Raw genomic sequence first — 25,825 nt, 5'->3', positions numbered from 1 at the left:
CTTCCTGCTCCCTCTCTCCACCCCCATTCCTATGGGAGCCAGCTCTTGTGATAACTGAGATGTTTACATGTCTAAAGGATTGCCTTGTCACTACTAAAGCCATTTACTATATTCTGAGCTTTTTTTAACCTTAATTTCTCTGTATGTTGATGGTCTCTAATATCAGAAGATTAATTCAATTTTTATGTAATGAGTAAAGCATCTCTGATGTGTAATTATAAATGTACTTTATTTTGGAGGCTCTCATTAGAATCCATATTAAATTAGAGGCACATTTTCTAACATTCATGTACATAATGCATGTATGTTTCAAATAAATTGCAATTTTAAGAAAATTTCCATTATATTTGATAATTTATATCATAAAAGCCTATGTAAAAACTAAGATGAGAAATACTTATGCATTCATTTTCCATGCTCTTTCAGCATCCGTAAAACAGTGAATGCCCCAACATATAAACACTGAGCTCCAAAACCATGACTGGATGTCAGTTATTTCTGATGTCTCCTCAGTATGTGGTTTGGGACAGGGTGGCATGGGACAGAGGCTGAGTAAGCCAGGACCAGAAAAGTAGCAGCAATCAGGAGACAAAGACAAGCTCCGTGCTGGGTCTGGCAAAGTGCACACAGGTCACTACGATGTCCAGCCCCTTCCTGACCCCTCATCAACACCGATGTAGCTAAAAGCCTTTTCCTGAATCCAGGCTCATACAACATGAGAAGTAGGATCTGGGGCAGGTAATGGGAGTACTGAGGATTGGATCCTCAGAGTATAAAGCAGTAAAGGGGACAACAGACCAGGGGGTGGGAAAACTTAAGCATTGTCAGCTAGAGGGAAGGGAAGCTTCTAAAGCCATCTAGTCAGTCAGTTGTTTCCTAGGACCCCAAACTTAGAAAAGCTAAGTCCAACTGAAAATAATAGTGCTGCTGAGCACACCACCACCACCCACCCCCAAACACTCTAGATATGAGGTCTGCATTCAGTGAACATTTACTAAATAAACATGGAAATCAATGAACTAATCTGGTTTCATTGTCTCTCACTTTCTTTTCACTATAGCCATCTGCTCATCCAGGGCCTATCTCTCATCTATGAAGACAAAATTGTAGGGGGGAGTGGGGCGCCTTGGTGGCTGGGTCGGTTGAGCATCCGACTTCGGCTCAGGTCATATCTCACAGTTCATGGGTTTGAGCCCCACATCAGGCTCTGTGCTGATAGCCCAGAGCCTGGAGCCTGCTTCAGATTCTGTGTCTCCTCCTCTCTCTGCCCCTCCCGTGCCCATGCTCTATCTCTCTCTGTCTCTCTCCTGGGTGGTTCAGTTGGTTAAGTGACTGACTTCAGTTCAGGTCAAGATCTTGCGGTCCATGGGTTCGAGCCCCGAGTTGGGCTCTGTGCTGACAGCTCAGAGCCTGGAGCCTGTTTCGGATTCTGTGTCTCCCTCTCTCTCTGCCTTTCCCCGGCTCATGTTCTGTCTCTGTCTCTCGAAAATAAATAAACATTAAAAAAAAATTTAATTATAGGGGAAAAAGCATATACCTGACACTTCATCTATCTACTTCCCTCCCATGAATGCCAAATTACTGTATAATTGCAACTGCCCAGATTCCCCTTGCTTGTCCCACCTTCACGCACACATATACACACTCAAGTTTTAATCCTAAATCTGCTCATTGAAGTTCAACGCCATTTATCCCACTAATAAGGCCCTGCCCCTGCTACTATGTCCTCTTCAATCCCTAGTCAACAATTAAGAACACCCACTAATGCCTGTTAGTGGCCAGTCTCTATGCTCTGGGTCTCCCTCACTTACCTACTCAGACACATGAAATTCTTGCCAACGTTATGAAGCCATCTTTAACAGGAAGCTGTTGTAGAACAAAGAACATAGTTTTTCTCACTCATTTCCTCCCCTATAGATCAAGAAGACTCTCGGCTAAAGAAAAAGTAGCGCTGGTCTAATTTATTCATGACCTCCACCCCTTCTCCACTCTACAAATTAGGATGTGCTCAGATACAAGGAAGGAAACACATGGACACAATGGATTAAACCCCTGTTTGTCTTTTTAAACATTCCTAATAAAGTAATCCTAGCGTTGCTTTAATTGCTTAGCAATGTCAGGAAGGACCCAGGTTCTTTTCACCCAACTATTTCACTATCCTCAATGTGCTGGCATTAATTTCTCAATATTGCCTCACAGTTGCAAACTGGCTACCACAGATCCAGGCTCCGTATCTTCAATTGGCAGTGCCGCATACAGGAAACAAGTGGCTGACATAAAAAAAAAAAAAATTTAATTGCTCTCTTTCATGAGCCTCAGTCTATTCATACAAAGAGGCAAATCTTTATCAAAAGCTCAGAAGATTGCTTTTTACCTTTCACTGGCCCCTGCCCAACCTTAGAACAATATTGACAAAACAAATCTAAGCCCTTCATGGATTAACCCACTGGGAATAAGCACATCTCTTCAAAACAAAATTGGAGTGCTTTAGGAAGGAAGCAGAAAGCTAAATATTGAGTAGACAACTAACTGCACCTGCCACACATCACCCAAAATGATTTTGGGAAATGTGTCAATGGATTATCTGGGCTTCTTTGATCCTTCCTCCCTTCCTTCCTCCCACTACTAAGGAGCATTTAAGTAAAATTACAATGTAGCAGAATTCTAAGAACAAGTTCTATTTATCCCTTCTGTGTACAGTCTGTGTATTATTATGTTTAATAAATATAATAAAGAAGTATATCTCTCTCTAAGAAGCTGTGGGAAAATAAATCAGAATAAAGACATAGCTGAGCTCCCAAAATGCTGGATAAACTATATCATACTTTCTTATTTGTTTACTTTGCCATTTCAGCTCTGCTTTATTGAATTCTGGGTTGCTCAGTTGTTTCAATGGATAGTTGATGCTATAAATTAAGTTCCCCAGCCTCTGTCAATCTGTCAAGAAGCATCCCATTCAACATTTATTGAGGGCCTGCTGTCTCTAAACATTTGAGAACAGTTGCATATGTAAAGCAATCCTGAAAATCCCAATCAACAATATTTGATAATCTAAATATATCTAGGAGTGCCTGAGTGGCTCAGTGGGTTCAGCGTCCGACTTCAGCTCAGGTTATGATCTAATGGTTTATGAGTTCAATCCCCTCTTTGTGCTTTCTGCTGTCAGCACGGGGGGCCTGCTTCAGATCCTGTCTCTCTCTCTCTCTCTCTCTCTCTCTCTCTCTCTCTCTCTCTCTGCCCCTCCCCAGTTCATCCTTTCAAAAATAAATAAAAATGTTAAAAAATTATAAATATATCTATAATATTGTTTTGAATCTCAGGTATGGAGTTTTCTTAGAGTAAGTTACATCAGTCTTTCAAATTATATGTCTTTATCTTTTTTAATGTTTATTTATTTTTGACAGAGAGAGAGACAGAGCATGAGCAGGGGAGGGGCAGAGAGAGATGGAGACACAGAATCCGAAGCAGGCTCCAGGCTCCGAGCTGTCAGCACAGAGCCCGACGTGGGGCTCCAACTCAAGAGCTGTGAGATCATGACCTGAGCTGAAGTCGGACATTTAACCGACTGAGCCACCCAGGTGCCCCTCAAATTATGTATCTTTAAATAACAGCTGTGTTCCTTTTTTATTTTCCTATCAACCTAATACCCCCCTTTGTTAGGTTTTGTTCCTTCCCCTTTAATAGCGACTCTATCTGAATCCATCTATTTATTCTTCATTTTTCAAGTTTAAGCTAACAGATGGAGAGACAAGTTACTTCCAAACATCTGTGTGGAAACGCTTTACCTATATCTCCTGCTGCGAGTAAAACTGATTTTAATTGTAAGGTAGTTGAAGATTTCTCTCACAGGCATTGTAAGTGAAAGTTTTCGGTGTGAGAACAAGTTCTCACCTAGGTTCTCACTGTCAGGCATACTCATGTTCCAAACAAATCATGCACACCACTAGAGCAGCGGTATAAACAGACCCTTGATGGTAAACAACGGTTTTGATATCACAGATGTTCTTAAGAGTCTGTTTAAGATTACTGGAAATGTTTGTGTGCCATTCTATTAATCATATAACTGCACATAAAAAAATTAAGAATATTGATTGTGTTTGCATTCATTGAGTACAAAGAGCCCATTACCTAGAAAGACTCTAGAGAGACTAAAATGTGGCTATAAATTCTATAACACTATTTTCACTCACATAATAATGAGATTTTAGTAACATCTGTGTATTAGGTTAGCAGATTTTCCTGATAATACCCAAAAGTAAAGTTAGTGAGTACCCTATTCCCCACAGCAATCATATGTGTACTACACCTGCTAATGTGTAATCATTAGGTGACATTCCTAATGGGACAGTCATATTCTTTTCATGGCTCATTTTCCCATGCCCATCCCTGGAATATTGGGACCCACAACACCCCCAACCTCCCAGCTCTGTCCTCCCTGCAAGTCTCATCCTTGGCTGAGACTTCAACTATTACTTAAATGTCAGTGGATCCTAAGTCTATGTCTGTATTTCCAGCCTGTTCATCATCCCCTTTGACTCTAAGAACCATCCTTCCACCTTCCTTCTACATAATCCCTATATATTCAGGAACTAGCCTATACTCAGACAAACCTTAACTCCACATTTTATCCTATAAACTTATTTCTGTGTTCACTTTCAAGATTCAAAGCATTGCAATAAATTCAATAAACGGGGATTGGAGACCTCACTATCCCAAATGCCTCCATGTCCCTAATCACTCTCTGACATCATTTACAAATATCTGAAGTGTCTACTCTGAAATCGTTCCTAAATGTCTCACCTCCTTTCAGTTCTATCATGGGTTGATTTAAATTCATCATTCTTCATATGGGTTTTGGTAAAATGTTTAAAACTGGTATCCTTCCCTCGAATCATTGCTATGACCAGAAACACCTTCTTTGCTCCATGGCCATGTGACAAATATTTATTGAGCACCTACTGTGTGTCAGGCTTTGGGGTGGGCATTTAGTAGAGGGTGCTCAGCAAATCAAAGACCCACTCCTCATTGAACTTAAACTTTAGTTCAGGAGATAAGGCACCAACTAGGTAAACAAACAAATAGTCCACAGGGGATGTTTGGGTAAAAAAAAAAAAAAAAAAAAAAAAAACTAGTGGGTAATGCTATGTGTATAGAGTGGTCATTGAGGAGGTGTCATTTCGATTTTTTTAAATTTTTTTAATGTTTATTTTTGAGCGAGACAGAGAGAGAGAGAGAGAGAGAGAGAGAGAGAGAGAGAGAGACAGAGCATGAGTGGGAGAGGGGCAGAGAGAGAGGGAGACACAGAATCCAAAGCTGTCAGCACAGAGCCTGACATGGGGCTCAAACTCATGAACCTGAGATCATGACCTGAGATTAATTTGGACGCTTAACCAACTGAGCCAACTAGGCACCCCCAGGAGGTGTTATTTAGAATAAGACCTGTAGGAAGGGAAGAAGCCAGTCACAAAGAGAGTCAAAAAGACAAACATAACAAAGGTCCAAGGCTGGAAGGAAGCCCATGGTAACTAGGGCCTAATGTATGGGACATAAGGTTGTATGGGACAAGGTGGGAGAGGTAAATAGAGGTGAAATCACCCACAGCATCACAGGCCATGATCGTAAGTCTGAATCTAATGTGAAGCATGATTGGAAGCCAGGGAGAAGTTTTCAGCAAGGGAGTCACATGATCTGGTTTACATTCTTTAAAAATCACCAGAATTGTTTTCCAGTCCCAATACAAGGGTCAATTCTGTGCATCAAAAAAGTTGTATGGCTCCTGATGAATGGAGTAACCACAGGTTCCAGCTTGCTCAAGTGAGTCCTGGTTTCTGCCTATTGTCCCAGTGTAATTATTAAGAGTTCCCTGCTTCCAACTCTCACAAGGGTGGTAGGGAGACCATAAATCGCACAGTAAACTTACTATAGGGAATAAAATAAAACAGCCCTTGGGTTGACATTCAAGGTCCTTCTGAACCTGGTCCCAATTCACCTCTCTTCCTTTCTCCTACGTGGTGTTCTGGCCACTTCTGAAATGTAATGCTGCAAGTATCCTAAAAAGGCAAGTATCCTGCCTTTGATTATGTTCCTGCCTGTTGCTGCACATTCTGTGACCACTGACTAGTAGATAGATCCTTGAGGGCCAGACCTGAGAAGTCTTTCCAAAAACCAGGCAGAATGAATGGCTTCCTCCACTGTGCTTTGTCAATATCTTTATTAAAGTATTTATCATACTGAGTAAATTATTTAAAGCTACATTTTCCTGCAAGAATTGTAGGTACTCAATGGTAGGACAGCACCTTAAGTGGTTTTTTTGGGGTCCTCACCACCCACTGCATACTGGTCCATTGCTGGTCCTTGATATATGACTGCTGGATGAATTATTTAATATAAGTGTAACATAACATACATAGTAAAATGATAAGGTTGAGTAATGAGATTTAAAAATTTTTTTATCCAGTAAACTTAAAACATTACTGCCTTTACATCTACATTACTTTCATTCTCCAACTCCACCCCAATGTCTAATGTAGCCCCATTCATTAGGAAGTAACAATAAACTTTTAATGAACAACTACAAATAAAAACATCTTTATAGGGCAAGAAGAAGTCTAGTTTTAGAAAACTAACCAATTTCTAAATAATTGTGAAGATTAAATAAAACAGAATTGGTATAACCACTGTAGAAAATGGTATGGGGTTTCCTCAAAAAATTAAAAATAGAAATATTATATGATTTAGTAGTTCCACTGTTGGATATTTACCCGGAGAAAATGAAAACTTAGCAAGAAAAGATACATGTACCTCTATGGTTTTTTCAAGTTTTTATCTAAATTCTAATATATATATATATATATATATATATATATATATATATATATATATATATGGTTATGGTAAAATTGCTTTCAGGTATGGAATTTAGTGATTCATCACTTACATATAACCCCTATGTTTATTGCAGCATTATTTACAATAGCCAAGAAATGGAAGCAACCTAAGTGTACATCAATAGACAAATGTGTAAGGAAAATGTTATACACACACACACACAGAAAGAGAGAGAGAGAGGAGAGAGAGAGAAATATTATACAGCCATAAAAAGGATGAGATCATGTCATCTGAGGTATGATACTACCCTAGAAGGTATATCCTAGGGCATTATACCACCCCCCCCCCAGGGTATTATACAAGTGAAATAAGTCAGACTGAGAAAGTAATTACCACCTGATTCCTCTCATCAATAGAGTCTTAAAAAAAAAAAGAATAAACAAAAAAAAGAAATAAAGAAAAAACAAAAAAAGAATAAAAAAAAAAAGAATCTGCTTTTTGTAAAGCAGAATCAGACCCTTGACAACAAATTGATAGTTGCCAGAGGGGAGGGGGCCAGGAGACTAGGTAAAATGAGTGAAAAGGGAGGGAGATACTGGCCTCTGATATGCATTAAGTCACAGAAATAAAAGACACAGCATAAGGAATAGAGTTGGTAATATTGTAATAGCAATATAACAGGAGAGATGATGGCTATACTTATGGTGAGCACAGCATAACATATAGAGCTATGGAATCACCAAACTGTACATCTGAAACTAATGTAACATTGTGTGCCAACTATACTCAATTTATTTATTTATTTATTTATTTATTTATTTATTTATTTATTTATTTATTTTTAAGAAAGAAAGAGAGTGAGGGGAAGAAGGGCAGAGGGAGAGAAACAATCTCAAGCAGGCTCCATGCTCAGCCCGGTAGCCCAAGGCAGGGCTCGATCCCACGACCCGGGGATCATGACCCGAGCAGAAATCAAGAGTCAGACACTCAACCGACTGAGCCACCCTGGCACCCCTATACTCAATTTTTTAAAAAATTACACTAAATTAAAAATAAACAATTAAAAAAACCATAATGATATATTACCAGAAGACAATTTCATACACTCACCAGTCTCAAGCAATCCTGAACACATCCTGCTCAGAAGAAGTTTTTGACGTAATTGCAGAACTTCAGTTTCCAAGGCTTCGACTTTTGATCTCCATGTTGACTCCTGCTCAGACACCACCTTCGCAAGGTGCTCTGTGTATTCTCTGCTGCTTTTGTCTGCTGGTTTTGAGCGGATAATGGCCACAGCCAGAGCCAGCTTTGAAGTTCTCAAATACCATGCTTGATCATCCATCCTGGCTTTTGTCCCTATGAGTTAGTAAGGAAAAAAGTTACAGAAATTCCTTTTAACTTTTGGAGTGCATTTCATTTGCTCAAAATTGATTTTGCAGAGTACCACTAATTAGTAAGTTTGTAATACAACTTGACACCAAGTAACAGAAAAAAATTTCTCAGGAACTGAAAAGAGTACGAAAAATATGCAAAAGTAAAATGCACATACATGAATACTAAGTGTATTAAAATTCAAAACCACAGGTTCAGACAATCTGACAAATTCTTGGGGTGGAAAAAACACACATTAATTCATTTAGTGTTTTCTAACCAGAGGCACACTTCAGAATCTCTAAGGGAGGTTTTTAAATACATACATTTACATATATTTGGTCCCAGCTCCCCAAAATTCAGATCTACCAAAGCTGGGATAGGCACTGAGGCTCTTACATTTTGAAGGGTCTACTCTGTAATCAGAACCACTAAATTAAACCATTTCTTTAAACGTAAGCCCTTCTGTTCCAACTCATTCTGCTAAGTCTCACAGTCCCTGCTTCCCGATTGAACCATTAACTACTTAGTACTACATTGCTGCCTTTAACCACGCCCCTCCAATGATACTGAGAACAATCTTTAAAATATTTGCATCGTTTAAATTGTGGCTCTGCTCTGATTCTGTGCCTCCAAAGATTTCCAACTGCCACCATGAGCGTACTTTTCCAAAGTAGTACTACATCACAGTCTAACTATAGGAATGTATCTGTGAGGACACACACTGCCTTCACTGGATGAATACGACAACCGATACCGAAGTATAAACCCCTTGTGGACCTCCACAAGGGGGAGCTTGGCACATAAAATGTGCTGCATAAAAATTGGTAATGAATAGCACAATGGTCCAGAAAATTTAGGACTTTGGTTGCCACATCTATTCTACTAACAAGTTCAAATTCTTTACTCCACATCTCACACTTTATTTTCTTCCATTTCTCAAGCCTATCCTTCCACTGTGGTTAAATCACATTCATACAAATAGATGCACACAGTCAGTCTCAGCTCGTTCCCATTCACATCTCTGCTCTGGAATTTTCCCCAGTTGTGACACTATGACTCTCACAGCTGCCAAGGTCCTGCTGTGCATCCTTCAAAAAACGATTCATATACCACCATATCAAATCCTTTCAGATTTATTACCACCCACAAAACTGTGTACCTATCTGATATTCTATAGTTTACACTGAAAATACACAATCTAAGAGGAAGCATAATGCTGTTTTATTATAATTAAGAGCAACACAGAAATGTATGTATGATATGCTCATAACAGAATAATTTATAATTGAAAACTGGGGCTAACAACCAAATAGTTAATAATGATACGACCATTCATATGAATACTATCTATCCAAATAGGGTTTTCAGAGATATTCTTTATTAGCATGAGAAAGTACTAATGATATGCTGACTGTTAAAACAGTGGGGGCACAAAATTATATATATGTAGTAGGATCCCAATTATGTAAGAAATGGGAAATACAAAAAATGTAAATGGGATTTATCTCTACTATAGAGTGACTGATTTTTATTTTCTTGAAGATACTTCTCTGAATTTTCCTAATTTTCACCAATGAACATATGATTATAATTAGAAAAAAATGATGAAGAATAGATTTCCAAAAGAAGGTATACCTGCTATACTTTTAGCCTTTTATAGCTGTATAATACACCCAGGACTAGATACTGTTAACATAGACAAACTAATTAGAATTATAGCTCCGCGTATTTTAGCTTTCACAGCAACCATTTCACTTGGCTGGTTCATCCCTCATCTGCTGTGTCAGCAATGGTGAACAGCACCTCTCAGTGCTTCAGGAAACACCTGTGTGCCAAGAGCACAGAGCATGGATGACCCTCCCCAAAGAAATAAACCTACTGGGCACCTGGGTGGCTCAGTCGGTTAAGCCTCTGCCTCTCGGTTTTGGCTGAGGTCATGATCTCAAGGTTTGTGGGTTCGAGCCCAACATCAGGCTCTGCACTGATAGCATGGAGCCTGCTTGGGATTCTCTCTCTCTGCACCTCCCTTGCTCTCTCACATGCTCTCTCTCAAAATAAATAAACATTTAAAAAAAAAAAGAAATAAGCCTACTATCAGATGTAACAGTCCTGACAAAAAATAAAAATAACGATAATGAAAATAATACGTAACTTATTTAAAGTATTTTGGTTAGAAAAGGATCTGATATTCACTTGTGAATGGTGGGAATCCAGGCTAAAACCTGAAAAGAAAAAAAAACCTGTTTATTAGCACAAGACAACAAAGTTCTCTGGATAGCAGAAAACACAGCAAACTCCCTGTTGTCTTGCAAAGATATTTAATTAATTGATTTAAGCGAGCAGATTAATTAAATGCTCTGATTTTTAAGTCATCATATGTGATTTGTTAATCGTCTTCAAACCATGCTGAATATCAGTCAACAACATAAAAGGATCAAATTATAAAGTCCTTCTGGATTAAAACTATCCCAGGGTCACTTGTCTGAACATTAATTAGAATTGTACCACAAGTGAAGAGAAACAATTGCTAATAGATATGTTGGTACAGCCTTCTATCATATAAATTACACTAAAAAAACACAAAATTACAACCTACAGCTGGACAGAACCTAGACAGAAGCTTTTTATTTTAAATTTTTTTTTCAACGTTTATTTATTTTTGGGACAGAGAGAGACAGAGCATGAACGGGGGAGGGGCAGAGAGAGAGGGGGACACAGAATCGGAAACAGGCTCCGAGCCATCAGCCCAGAGCCTGACGCAGGGCTCGAACTCACGGACTGCGAGATCGTGACCTGGCTGAAGTCGGACGCTTAACCGACTGCGCCACCGAGGCGCCCCGACAGAAGCTTTTTAAACTGCTTCCTCGTATTTTGGAGTGTGTGTGTGTGTTTATACACATGTGCTGTTTTTATCTAAGAAGAGCATTCCTATTCTCAGAGTGCCATTTGCAAGGTAAAGATAATTCTATTTCCCCTGAAAATTCATGGGAAAAAAGATGAGCTTCCCAAACACATTCTATACTTAATTGAAGAAAGATCAGTAGTAACTTTCAGAAAGTCTTTTTAAAATTCAATTTATGCTCAAATAATTATCGTAAATAATTAAAACGAACGTTTAATGTTCCCCAAGAAGGTATTTAGTGTCTCTGAATTCTTAACAGCAGAAAACACAAAATTTTAACAGTGGTTTTAGAATAGAACATTAGTTCAAAATGAGCTATCTTTTTTCTTTACAATTGGGAACAGACCTTACCATGGCAAGGTCCCCCATAGGGCTACAGAAAAATCTAGTCACATTCCCCAGGACCCCTGTATTCTCCTTCTGGCAATGCATGCAGAAATGGCTACTCTGTAAACAGTGCTCTGGCGATGTTTACCTGCCCTATTTCTCCTGCCCTCATTTTCCCCTACCAAACTTTGCATCAACTAACCAATTCTCTGAACTGTCAAACTGTTTTGAATTAGAATTCTGAATTCCTTTTTTAAAGATTTTATATTTTTAAGATTTTATTTATAATCCTGAATTCTAAAGTTTGTTCATCCCTAAGATCAGCGATGAAAATTCCATAAACTAAAGAGCCCCAGATAATTTCTATGTAAGAAGTGAAATTTTAAATTTAGGTAACCAATCAGAATATTTCTCTAATGTGTATCAAACACCTTAAAAATATGTATCCCCCTTTAGGCCAGCAATACAAATTCTAAGATTTTATCTTAAAAAAATGACCAGGACTACATACAAAATTTTGTGCCCATAGATGATCCTATAGGATTATTTATAACTACCAAAACAAAACAAAACCTGTCACCAGCTTGAACACTTAACAATAAAGTGACATAATGCATTAAATTGTGACATAATGTACAATTGAACTGAAAATGTTTTTTAAAACATTTAAAACTATGGGAAAATATTTCCTACATGTTGTTAACTGCAGAGTAAACATAAAACAGTAAGTGAAGTAAAACTGGAAACTGGGGGAGAAATCCATAGACTGAGATTGATATGCTGATAGATGTAGAGATAGGAAGGAGGAGGGGAGGAGGAGGGAAAGAAAACAGGTAAAGAGAAAAGGAAGAGGGAGGGAGATAGATTAGGGTTATTCACCAAAACAAACAAAACACTGTGAATTGAGTAAGTCTGATTTCATTTTCTTGTTTATACTTTTCTACAGTTTCCAAGTTTTCCACAATAAATATTTATAAAACATGTTATATACAACAGAAAAATGTCTACTCATACAAATATATTTCCTATCCTATACTTTTCAAATTACATGTTATATGAAAAATGAAGACGCGTTTTAAATGAAGCCTCAAGTCTACAACCTGTCATTTTATGGTTGTGATGAGAGGCTCCGGCCTGTAGAGCTCACCTCAATTCTGAGACATCTTCAACTGTAAAATACACCACCAGTTCAACTACAGCTTGAGAGAAGGTGAGTGGGATAAGAATGAAATCACAGCACACTAAACCTACTCAGAAATTTTAAACTAGGAGAGTACCTTCAGAATTGAGGAAACACAGTCAATGGAATAAACATTCTGTTCCATAAATTCTCAAATTTCCATCCCTCATCAGCTTTCCCCAAATTCCACCAAGCCTGTGGACTTCAGACCTTTTCATGTCCACAAGTAGATACATGCCCCTTCATTCAGATGTGTTTGGTGTTACTCCCACTAATCCAAAGGACACCGTGGATTTTGGAGGTGGGGCAGAAAAACTTTATTCAATATGACTAACCAGCAGGCTACTAGCCATTTTACTCCCAATGCAGACTGGCTACTAAATACTTGAATGAGTACGAGTCAGTGAGTGAATTAATGAATGAATATATCAGTATAGGTCAGGCAGTCACAAAAGGGTGCTTGACCAGCTCTTAACCCTGGCTCTCATAAGAAAGTCTTTGTTAATCACATACTAGGGAGCATGGCACTAGAGGGAGAATGGATTAGGAGCGTAATTTTTAGTTAACCTGAAGGACCACATCAGTTTCTCTTGACTCTGTGACACATCCTTTCCTGACTACTTCCAGTGAATCTATTCCCTCTAAACTTACACGTTTCTACAGTATACCCTTAAACTTTCACCAAAATAATCCTTGAGTAAAGAAAATACAAGAAGGGCACCCGGGTGGTTCAGTCGTTTAACTGTTCAACTTCAGCTTGGATCACAATCGCCTAGTTCTTGAGTTGGAGCCCCATGTCAAGCTCTGCTTTGACAGTGCAGAGACTACTGGGGATATTCTCTCTCTCTCTCTCTCTCTCTCTCTCTCTCTCTCTCTCTCTCTCTCAAAATAAATAAATAAAAATGTTTGGGGCGCCTGGGTGGCTCAGTAGGTTAAGTGCCCAACTCTTGACTTCAGCTCAGGTCATGATCTCACAGTGCATGAGTTTGAGCCCCATATCTGGCTCTGCACTGTCAGGGCAGAGCCTTCTTGGGATTTATCTCTCTCCCTCTCTCTCTCTGCCCCTCTCCCACATGATTGCATGCTCTCTCTCTCTCTCTCTCTCTCTCTCTGTCAAAATGAATAAACTTAAAAAAATTAGGGGCGCCTGGGTGGCGCAGTCGGTTAAGCGTCCGACTTCAGCCAGGTCACGATCTCGCGGTCCGGGAGTTCGAGCCCCGCGTCAGGCTCTGGGCTGATGGCTCAGAGCCTGGAGCCTGTTTCCGATTCTGTGTCTCCCTCTCTCTCTGCCCCTCCCCCGTTCATGCTCTGTCTCTCTCTGTCCCAAAAATAAATAAACGTTGAAAAAAAAAATTTTTTTTTAATTATATAAAAAAAGAAAATACAAGAAAGCTAAAATCTAGTTCATACACAGGTTTATATAAGAGGGTAAGCTATAAGGGAAAAAAGCCAGATTTAATGTCATGTGGACCCTATAATAAATACTTGCCTTCCTCATAAATCAAGAAATGGAAGAACATTCCCTAAATCACTGAGATGAATATGATAGGACAAAGTGAGTACAGGAGGAAGTTCCTATGTACTATGATGATGGAATATGCAATTATCAAGTATCAGTCCGGGACAGAGCAGAGTTATGGCAATGCCAGAACAGTGAGATATCACAAGACTTTTTGGATAATTAATTTCAGTAAAGTTTGGACAAGGTCTGACATCTGATTTTTGGATTAGATCCAGCTGAAAATTCTCTAATTATTGTTATAGTTTCAGCACACACTTACTGTGAAGTGCTCAGCAGATTAACATCACGTGAAATTTTACATAAAAGAATCAGGAGTTACTCAAGATTTCAAATCTCTCCACTTTATTAAGGGGGCCTTTAAAACCCTTCCCAGCAAAGAGAATCTGTTGAGGACAAGAGGCAAGTAAAGATAAAAGGATCCTTGCATTTTTCCTCTTGCTGAAAAAGTTAACTAATCCTAGATTTTAATTGTCTCCAGAGTCTCTTCACACTGTTTTCTTTTTATGCAAATCCCACCCTCCCTTTTGACGCCTCAATGATTTTTTTTTTTTTTTTGTCACAGACAAGATTTTCTCTGGATTCCAGAAAGAGATGTTGCAGAATTTCATGTGGGAAAAATGCATCACACACATTTTATAAGGCAGCAAAAAGTACACTGATTCAGAAATGCAAAGTCATATATATATAGCACAATCCTCAACCATCTTCCACTGCATAAATTCTCAGAAGGGAAAAGGACCTGATATCTACTACTAACACATGTTTTAAAATATAATTCAGAAGGACTGCAGGCGTTTCCTAGTTACACTAGTATTTCACACACGGATATGGACATAATCCTCATCACAAAAACAAACCTCTTGTTCTCACTAGGTATATTAAAAAATCTGATAATCTACAGAACTCAAACCCATAAACTCCACAAATTTGGAATCTGTATGTGGCTATACTCTGGACATGGAAAAAGCTATGTGTCAGAAAATGAGGAAGACTCTAGGATGAAACCAGAAGCCAAAGAAAGAGCCAGAGGACGCAACTGAGAAAGGGTCAGCCAATACCAGCCGAGAGGAACAGGTGGTTGCTGGAGACCCACGGAGCCAGGGCCTGAGCTGCAGGGAAAACAGGAGACTAAGGAAGGAGGTGGTGAGGCAGAGTCTCCTGGAAGAAGTAAATAGCCCTATCCAAAAGAGTCCCATTTTGGAAATCAGATTTGTTTTCTAACTGCTATAACATAGTATCTTCTCTACTTCCCATCTGTGCATACTTAATACATGAAGCCAAGAAAGTGCGAGAAGCTCCACAGAACTTTCCTCAAGGCTGAAAAAGTGCCTCAATTCTCATCTCTCTCCCTCACTGAAATCTCACCAAGGTGACCACCACGAATTTCAGACAACTGACAATGCTTCATGCTCCTCATAGGCTTCATTTTACAAATACATCTAATACTTCTGCTACATTCTACTTAGATTTACATTTAATAAGGGTGCCCAGGTGGCTCAGTTGGTTAAGCATCTGACATTGGCTCAAGTATGATCTCACAGTCCATACGTTCAAGTCCTGCATTGGGCTGTGTGCTGACAGCTCAGAGCCTGGAGCCTGCCTCATATTCTATGTCTCCCTCTCTCTCTACCCGTCCCCTGCTTGTGCTCTGTCCTTTCTCTCTCTCAAAAATAAATAAACATTAGAAAGTAATAGAATTCTACTTTTATTAGCCTAAAATAACCTACTAAAAGAGAGGGAAGGCTTCACAAATACTGAGCACATTGATTCTCGACATCCTCTCACACATGATGTCCTCTGAATTTTTGTCGCTTTAAACTCAACCCCTCAACATGTTCCAGACAATAAACACACAAAGCCTTTGTTGCAGGCAAGCCATCACTAAAGACTGGTCTTCAGGCTTTCATCTACAACTGTTTCATCAACATCCCACCTGCTCCAGCCCAGACCCTCAACCTAGTCCTATGGCATTGTAGACTCTGAAATCAGACACAACACAGAATGTGCATCCTGTATCAATACAATGCTCTTCTCTACCAAGAACCTGTCAGTTCACTGGATTCATGTTGCCCCACTTAGTACCACTACAACAACTCCTAACCAACTGAGGAATATCAGAAGAAACTGCAGGCCATTCCAGAAGATCAGCACAACAAAAAACAGCATAAGGCACTTGTCCCTGGCACCAGGTAATGGCATCTGGAGCAGGAATGGGCCCCCAGCTTTCCTTCCACCATTGTAACCAATACCTATCTCCACTCATGTAACAGGAACCATTCAAGGTCAAAAGCATCGGCAGTCCTGTGGCCTAACTTTTGTCTACTTTTCCCAGGCAGCTATATCAAACTTCCCAAACTCCGTTTCTTCTACCCATCAGAACTTGCTGTCCTCCTTAAAATTTAGATCTGACCAACCCAAGATTACCAACCCAAATTCATGATAGCCAAGAAACGGCCTCATAATGACACCATGGCCAGGCTTGAACTTTGGTGTCCATGGAAAATATAGGCAGAACACCACTGCATGGATGTCTATTTTTTCTTTTTTAAGTAATGCCATTTGTATTAAGAATTTCTAGGGGCACCTGAGTGCTCATTGGTTAAGCGTCCAACTTCGGCTTACTTGCAAGCACCCAACTTGCAGTTCACGGGTTCGAGCCCTGCATTGGGCTCTGTGCTGACAGCTCGGAGCCTGGAGCCTGCTTTTGATTCTGTGTCTCCCTCTTTCTCTGTCCCTCCCCCGCTTGTGCTCTGTCTCTCTCTCTCAAAAATAAATAAAGATTTAAAAAAAATTAAAAAAAGAATTTCTAGAACCTTTTTAACATGCTATTTTTTAACCACGAAAGAGGTCTTTCATTGAAAATAATATCAATATATTTCATCTTGTAAATGGGATACTCATTTGGTTACTAGCCTTAGCTGTATCAGTAACCAGCCTTAGCTATATCAGTGTTCAGTTTTACTCCAGGGTAATCAATTAAAGTTCTTTGTTTAAGCCATAGGAATTTCTCAAAGTAGCTCATGCTATAAAAGAAATTCAGATCTTTAACTCGTCAGACTTTCAATGCCTAAATCTATTTGTCCTTTCAATTACTACAAGAAAATAGTCAGAGTTGAATTTTATCCCCTTACCAATTTTACTGAAATAGAGAAAATAAAGAATATTCACTAACTTACATATATATTTGGCAATTTATTTCAAAAGAAAACTTCTACCTAGATGCTCTACCTAAGTTATTTGATCTGTGTCTGAAGGGCTAAAGTACAAATATGTAGGCTAAGGTAATTAACTTTTTTCAGACAAGGATGGATTGAAAATACAAATAGCAAACGTAAGAAATATGGACTGCCTCTATATCAGACAAAAGAAACTTCATGACAAGAAAATATTACCAGAGATTAGAGAAACATTTCCTATGATTTTAAAAAGGTCATTAATCAGGAAGATGAACAATCCTAAATGTGTATGCACATAATGGCAATAATAGAACTTCCAAATACATGAAGAAGAACTGAAAGAACGTGAGGGAGAGTGACAAATGCACAATCATATGTGAAGATTTCAACACACTTCTTTCAGCAATTGATAGAACAACTAAATCCTGAAGAGTAACGATGATGATATAAAAGATTTGAAAAATACTACCAACCATCCTGAACCAATTGATGCTTATAAAAGTTCACATGGGATATTCAACAAAGCAGATCATATGCTGAGACAAAGCAATTCTCATTAAATTTCAAAAGATTGAAATCTTAGAAAACATGTTCTCTAAGACAAGAAAAACAATTATAAATGTGTAGAAAAATCTCTCAAATATTTGGAAAACAAACCACACATTTCTAAATAAAATAAGAGACAAAGAAAAAATTATAAACAGAATTAGAGTATATTTAAAACTGAAGAATAATGAAAACACAACTTATTAAACTTTAAGAAAGGAAACTAAAACAGCTTGTAAAAAAATAATAGCTTCAAGTATCTATTTTATAAAAGAAGAAAGGTTTAAATTCAATGACCTACATTTCTACATTAGAAAATAAGAAAAATAATAACAAAAAAAAAAAACAGAGGAAGTGAAAGGAAGGATGTCATAAAGATATAACCAGAATGCAATTAAGTAGGAAATTGCAATCAAGAAAATTAACAGGCAAAGTTAATTTTTAAAAAAGATTAATAAAATTAATAAATGTCTAGTGGCACCTGGGTGGCTCAGTCGGTTAGGTGTCTGACTTCGGCTCAGGTCACGATCTCGTGGTCTGTGAGTTCGAGCCCCACGTCAGGCTCTGTGCTGACTGCTCAGAGCCTGGAGCCTGTTTCCGATTCTGTGTCTCCCTCTCTCTCTGACCCTCCCCCGTTCATGCTCTGTCTCTCTCTGTCTCAAAAATAAATAAACATTAAAAAAAATTAAAAAAAATTAATAAATGTCTAGGACTTATCAAGAAAAAAAGAGAAATAGCACCATCATACCAAGATCAGGAATAACAGAAAGAATTTCCTGTATATCCTCTAGCGATTAAAAAATGAATGCAAAATTACCAAAAATAATAAAACACCTAGCAATAAACTTAACCAAAGAGGTGAAAAGCCTCTACTCTAACACTGATGAAAGAAATTGAAGATGATACAAACAAATAGACATTCCATGCTCATGGATTGGAAGAACAAATACTTTTAAAATGTCAATACTATCCAAAGCAATCTACAGATTTAATGCAATCTCTATTAAAATACCAACAGCATTTTTTACAAAACTAGGACAAACAGTCTGAAAATTTGTATGGAACTACAAAAAGACTCCAAATAGCCAAAGCAATCTTGAAAAAGAAAAGCGAAGCTGGAGGCATCACAATTCCAGGCTTCAAGTTTATTACAAAGCTATAGTATTCAAAACAGTATGGCATTAGCACAAAAATAGACCCATAGGTCACTGGAAAAGGATAGAAAGCCCAGAAACAAGCCCATAATTAGATGGTCAAATAATCTTTGACAAAGGAGGCAAGCATATGCAATGGGAAAAAGACAGTCTCTTCAATAAATGGTTTTGGGAAACTGCATACAATAGAATGAAACTGGACTACTTTCTTACACCATACAAAAATAAATTCAAAGGTGATACACCTAACTGTGACACGTGCAACATAAAAATCCTAGAACAGAGCACAGGCAATAATTTCTCAGAGATTGGCCATAACAGCATCTTTCTAGGTATGTCTTCTGGGGCAAGGGAAACAAAAGCAAAAATAAATTACTGGCACTACATCAAAATAAAAAGCTTCTGCAAAGCAAATGAAACATAAAAAAAACTAAAAGACAACCTACTGAATGTGGGAAGATATCTGCAAATGACGTATCTAATAAAGGATTTGTATCTAAAATATATTAAAAAGTGTGTACAACTGAAAACCCCAAAAACAAATAATCCAATTTAAAAATGGGCAAAAGATGTGAACAGACATTTCTCCAAAGGAAATAGATGGCCAACAGACACATGAAAAAATTCTTAACATTTCATCAAGGAAATGCAAATCAAAACCAAAATGAGATATCACCTCAGACCTATCAGAATGCCTAAAATCAAAAACACAAGAAACAAGTGTTGGCCAGGATGTGGAGAAAAAGGAACCCTCATGTACTGTTGGTGGTAATACAAACTGGTGCAGCCATGGTGGAAAGCAGTATGGTAGTTCCTCAAAACATTAAAAATAAAATTACCCTACTGGGTCTTTACTCAAAGAATATGAAAACAGTAATTCAAAAGGATATATGCAACCTTAAGTTTACTGTAGCATTCTTCACAATAGACAAATTATGGAAGCAGCCCAAGTGTCCATTGACAGATCAATGGATAAAGAAGATGTGGTATGTGTATATACATACACACAAATATATATATATATGTATATATATATATGTGTGTGTGTGTATTTATATATATATGTGTGTGTGTATGTATATATATATATATGTGTGTGTGTGTGTGTGTGTGTGTGTGTGTGTGTATGTGTGTGTGTGTGTGTGTGTGTGTACAAAAAGGAACGAATTCTTGTGATTTGCAACAACATGGATGGATGTAGAGAATACAATGCTAAGTGAAATAAGCCAGTCAGAGAAAGACAAACACCATACGATTTCACTGATATGTGGAACTGAAGAGTCAAAACAAACTAACGAAGGAAAAAGAGAGAGAGAAAGAGAGAGAAACCAAAAAAAACAGATTCTTAAACACAGAGAATAAATAGTTCCCAGAATGGAGGTGAGACGGGCAAATAGGTAAAGTGGATTAACAGTACACTTATCCTGATGAGCACTGAGTAATATATGGAATTGTTGAACCCCTATATTGTACACCTGAAAGGAATAGAACACATATGTTAAGTATATTGGAATTAAAATTTTTATTTTTTTCAAATGTTTATTTATTTTTGAGAGAAAGAGCGTGAGTGGGGAAGGGGCAGAGAGAGAACCCCGAGCAGGCTCTGTGCTGTCAGTGCAGAGCCCAGTGCAGTAGGGCTCAATCCCACAACTGTGAGATCATGACCTGAGCCCAAATCAAGAGTCAGGTGCTTACCTGACTGAGCCACCCAGTGGAACCTCAGAATTAACATTTTTTAAAAACTCATGCAAAATTATGAACAATCTATGTTAATAAATTAGAGAATTTACAGTGAAATATACTGACCAACACTGACAAAAGAAGACAAAGAATTCTCAGTAGCCCTCTGTTAAAGAAATTGAACATTTATTAAAAATCTCACACTCAGAGTGCCTGGGAGGTTGGGTAAGCATGATCTCATGTGAGTTCCTGCATTGGGCTCTGCACACTGGCCTGCAGGGAGCCTGCCCGAGATTCTCCCTCTCTCCCTTTCTCTCCTCCTCCCCCACTCGTGCTCACTCTCTCTCAAAATAAATAAGCTTAAAAAATTAATAAAAAAAATACTAAAAAGTAACATTTTAAGAATACAGTATATAATACATATAACATACAAAATATGTGTTAATCGACTATGTTATCAGTAAGGCTTCTAGTCAATAGTAGGCTATTTGTAATTAAGTTTTGGGAGAGTCAAAAGTTATACTCAAATTTTCAACTGTGTAGCAAGATCAGGGCCCCCACTTCCCACATTGTTCAAGAGTCAGCCATATACACATTAGAACTGTTTTTTAAAAGGGTCCCAAAAGGGGGCCCCTGGGTGGCTCGCTTGGTTAAGCGTCCGACTTCGGCTCAGGTCATGATCTCATGGTCCGTGAGTTCGAGCCCCGCGTCGGGCTCTTTGCTGACAGCTCAGAGCCTGGAGCCTGTTTCACATTCTGTGTCTCCCTCTCTCTCTGCCCCTCCCCTGTTCATGCTCTATCTCAAAAATAAATAAACGTTAAAAAAATTTTTTTAAATAAAAAATTAAAAAATAAAAATAAAAAATAAAAAAGGGTCCCAAAGCCCTTTAAAGATAAACAAGGCTAGAATTAGGGTGCCATTCATAAAATTCTTATCAGAATCTGAACACTAAAGGATACAATGTGTTTTGGCAAAAAGCTTATATGTCACTTAAGGCATAAGCCAAAATCCACTTCTTCCTGAAAGCCTTCCCTAACCACTTCAGCCCATAGTAATTCTCCCTTTTTCCAACAACTGGGGTACCTGTCAACCGAACCACTTATGCTGGCTATTCAATAACCATCTGCTTTTGTCTTTTCTTTCTGGTAGGATTAAGTTCCTTGTAACTCAGGGCCTATGTCGCCTTTCCCTTTTTCACTCCTCCACCCACACCCCCAAGAGGGTCTGAATAAGTAGGTATATTCTCAGTTGGATTGGGTCGCAGAGCCAAGGCTCAGGCTTCAGAATGAAGGGACTGCAAGCTGAACCCAGCTCTGTCCTTTGCCAACTGAATGACAAAGTAATTTCTGCATCTCATGTTATCCATAAAATGGAAAATATATTAGTAATATTCTCATATGACTGTTCTGCAGACTCAAGTAAAACATGATTGTAAAGCATATGAGATAGTACCTGGCATATGGTAAGCACTCAAGGATTGTTATTTTTATCACTACTAGGACGGTTACTACCATTACAGCTATGCCATTACGCTACTATTTATTAGGAGGGGAGAAATGAGTCTTGGAACCACATGATTCCTAATTTTGTGCTCTCCTACCCAATTTTATTAGTTTAACCATTACATTGATCAACGTCTCCTTGACATCCAATTAGTAAGCTGGAATCCAAATGCAGTTCTGGTATAACTAGAAAAACAATTAGTCAATTCTGTGCCCAAACTGTTCACTTCCCTAGACAAGGGTAATTGTTTACTTAACAAAAGCTTTTATCATAATTGTTGTTATTAATTAAAAGTTTACATTGGCCTTGTACCTGTGATGTCTCCAGTGGAATTATTTTTGTTTCATTCCCATATTTTGTAAAATCATAAAGACATTTTCATACATCTACCACAAATACAGATTCTTCTAAAACATATTCCCTTTCCCATTTAAAACATGAGACATAAATAAACAATGCATTCATGTGGACATTATTTTCCCATGCCAAGTGTATTTGCAATGCTTTGGTATTTAGCAATGATAGATTTATAGCATTCTGCTGAAAGCTCCTTTGTGATTCAAATACACTTTAGAGCAAATTAAAAATAAGTTCAAATAAGGAGCTGCAGAATTTTTCAGGCATTCTTACCAAACATGATTCTGCAGATTTCAAATCAGAAGAGTTGGACCCAGCACTAGCTGCTGACAGCATTATTTGATCTCAGTAGACGTGCAAACGCTCAACAACAAGAAAGCATGTCAATAATTCATAGATCTAGAGTCAACTCTCCTGGGTAAGGAAAGAGTATCTTTTTTTTTTTTCCCCTACGTCCCAAGACACGACTCTGCTGTGTGAGAGGAAATTCTTCCCTCTTCAGCCTGCCAGTAGACACATCACCTGTTACAATCAGATGTTTTGCTGACTTCAATTGTTTAGTCCATTAAGACCAGGCAACCAGTTAGCTCAATGTACAAGTCACTAAACCACAGACGACAACAATCAGTCTGGAAATTCAGCACTCCTTGCAACCCCAGGAATCTTAACCCCACAATCTACTTCAAATAGATGAATAAGGTTTTACTAACCCAACCTTGAGATCCATGTCTAGGCAGGTAACATGGTTCCTAGACTCTGTTCACACTGGGAGGCAAGCTGAGATCCCAGCACCTCTCTGGCCCTACTTAGTCTCCTATCTGTAGGGCCTAAATACATCTGCACTTCTGTCTTATCCTCCATCCATGAACTCAAAACAAAACAAACAAAAACATATTAATGCAGAAACAGCCAACTAGGTAGGGCTGTGTACTTTGAGACAAAAGTTGTGGTTGTAAGATACACTATGGATCAGAAATCAGGATGGCGAATAGCTATAGTGAGCACATTAACAGGAAATTCAGTGAGCAATTGCTATTTTAAAATAAAAATTTATATTCATTTACCCACCAAACTATAACCCTGAGTCATTAGAAACTGAAGACAGTGATAATTTTTTTTTTCATTTTCAGTAACATTTCTTAATTTGAATATTCTACTATTTTACTCCAGGAGTCCAGCTCAGATAACTGTTCTGTCAGAAAATACCCTTGTAGCACAAGGAAATTGACTGACCAATTAATTTATGAAATCGAAACATTAAAATAACAATTAAGGGGTGCCTGTGGCTTACTCAGTTGAGTGTCCAACTCTTGATTTCGGTTCAGGTCATGATCCCAGGATCGTGGGATCAAGCTTGAGATTCTCTCTCTCTCTCCCTTTGCTCCTTTCCCCCACTCATGCTCTCTTTCTCTCTAAAATAAAAATTAAAAAAATTTTTAAAGTAAAAATTTTAAAGGAACAATTCGTAAATGTGCCAACTATACTCTACACCAGAAACAGAAACATGATGGTAATTCATTCCTTTATTCAGTATTTTTCTATTGCCTCCTATGTCCAGAGAATATAGCAGTGATGGAAACAGGTGAGTTCCTGAGCTCATAGTCTAGTGGACGGAGTCACAAAATAAATAAGTAAAATACATGTGTGCCAAATTGTGATGAACACAGCTGAGAGAACTCATGCAGGTAAGATGAAGGGAGACAGTAAGAGACTGATTGCAATTTTAAATACAGTAGTCAAGAAGGGCCTCAATTGGCAGATGACTTTTGAACAAAGATGCAAAGGGAGGTAAGTAAACAAAGTTATGCTGACATGGAAGAGTGTAGAAGAAGAGGCCAAAGAGAGGGAAGCTGACAGGCCTGAGGCCAGGGCCATGATACACGGAGCTTCTTCCCAGCACCATACTGCTGTATTTTAAGGAAATTATTATTCCTATGTTATGAATGAGGGTCTGAAGCTCAGGTCTTTTGCCACTTGCCCAAGGTCACACAGTTAGTAGTGCTGACACCTTAACCTAGGTGCTACAGCTCAGTCGAGAAGTCTTTCCACTGTACCAGTTGCCACACTGCTGCGTCCAGTTCTATATACCACAACTCATCAGCAGCAACCGATTAAACAGGATGGTCAGAATGGGTGATTGCAAGAGCAAGGGCTCTGGAGACAGCACATGGAGTTGCTGTAGAAAGAGAAGACTCTAGGCACAGCAGCATCTGAAAGGCTGCCAGACCAAAGAGGGAAGAGAGGTGTTCAATAATCCTCCAGAAGGCAGAACTAGGACAAGTGCATGGAAATTACAGGGAGACAAGTTTCCAATAAATAGATGAATACTGGAAGTGCCAGTATAGGAGCTGTCCAACAATGGAATGGGCTATCCTGTGAAGTTATGAAACTCCAATTACTGGAGTTACTCAAGCAGAGGCAGAATGGCCATCTGTCTGAGATGAAGACAGATTTCTACACTGATGTGAAAGCTACGTGGATTGACTGGTCTTACCCAATTCTGAGTCCGCAATTATACAAGCATCGGGGCAGTGTGGCGTACAGTGAAAAGTTCCAGCTGTGAAATCAGACAGCTTCACTAAAATCCAGTCTCCACCACTTATAAGTATTAAGCTTTGTGCACTCAACCCCTGCAAGCCTCAGTTTGCTTATCCGAAAAAAAAAAGGCAAATACAGAAGCTGCTTCATAGGGGTTATTGAGAGAATTCAATGACATATATAACCCATGTAAAGTACTTAACACAGTGCCTGGCACAGAGTAAAAACTCAGTGACATTTAGCCTAATAGGTAAGTATACTGGGAAGCCTGTGTACAAAATGTATATATATATATATATATATATATATAAGAGGTGTGCAAATTTCTCTCTCTGTTTTAATCTTACTCAGTGGCAAGAAGAGTTCAATGTCCAAAGCTGAATCGTAACAGCAGAGTAAATTACAACATGATGATACTAACAATAATAGTCATAATAAACACATAAACAGTCAGCCTCTTAGACTAATCATTTCATATTATGTCTCTCTTCATTAACAGGAAATATACAGATATCTTTTAAACATTTGATACACGAATTTAAAACTAATGAAAGAAAAATCAACATTTTCTTACTTAAAACAATTATGAAAAATTTAGAGTCTTTCAGCAGGAAAAAGAACACCTAACAATCTGCAGCCGTATTCAATGTGCGTGTGTATATGCAAATACTCAAGTGTACATGTGTGTGTACACACACATACACACACACATTTACACAGGCTTTCTTTTTCAAAATT

General features: G+C 38.3%; 1 protein-coding gene across 1 annotated transcript in view; it reads right to left on the bottom strand.

Annotated features, from left to right (window-relative positions):
- Positions 1–25,825, bottom strand: part of MEI4 (meiotic double-stranded break formation protein 4) — a 202,754-nt gene that overhangs the window by 165,215 nt on the left and 11,714 nt on the right. The window contains exon 2 of the mRNA XM_006931862.3: positions 7,939–8,184. Within this exon, the coding sequence (XP_006931924.2) occupies positions 7,939–8,170 (232 nt within the window). The 5' untranslated portion in view covers positions 8,171–8,184. The remainder of the gene's footprint in view (positions 1–7,938; positions 8,185–25,825) is intronic.

Source organism: Felis catus, chromosome B2 (genome assembly GCF_018350175.1).
Source record: "Felis catus isolate Fca126 chromosome B2, F.catus_Fca126_mat1.0, whole genome shotgun sequence".
Taxonomy (NCBI): Eukaryota; Metazoa; Chordata; class Mammalia; order Carnivora; family Felidae; genus Felis; species Felis catus.
Note: the sequence above shows the minus strand (reverse complement) of the source record. Positions and strands in the feature narration are given on the sequence as shown.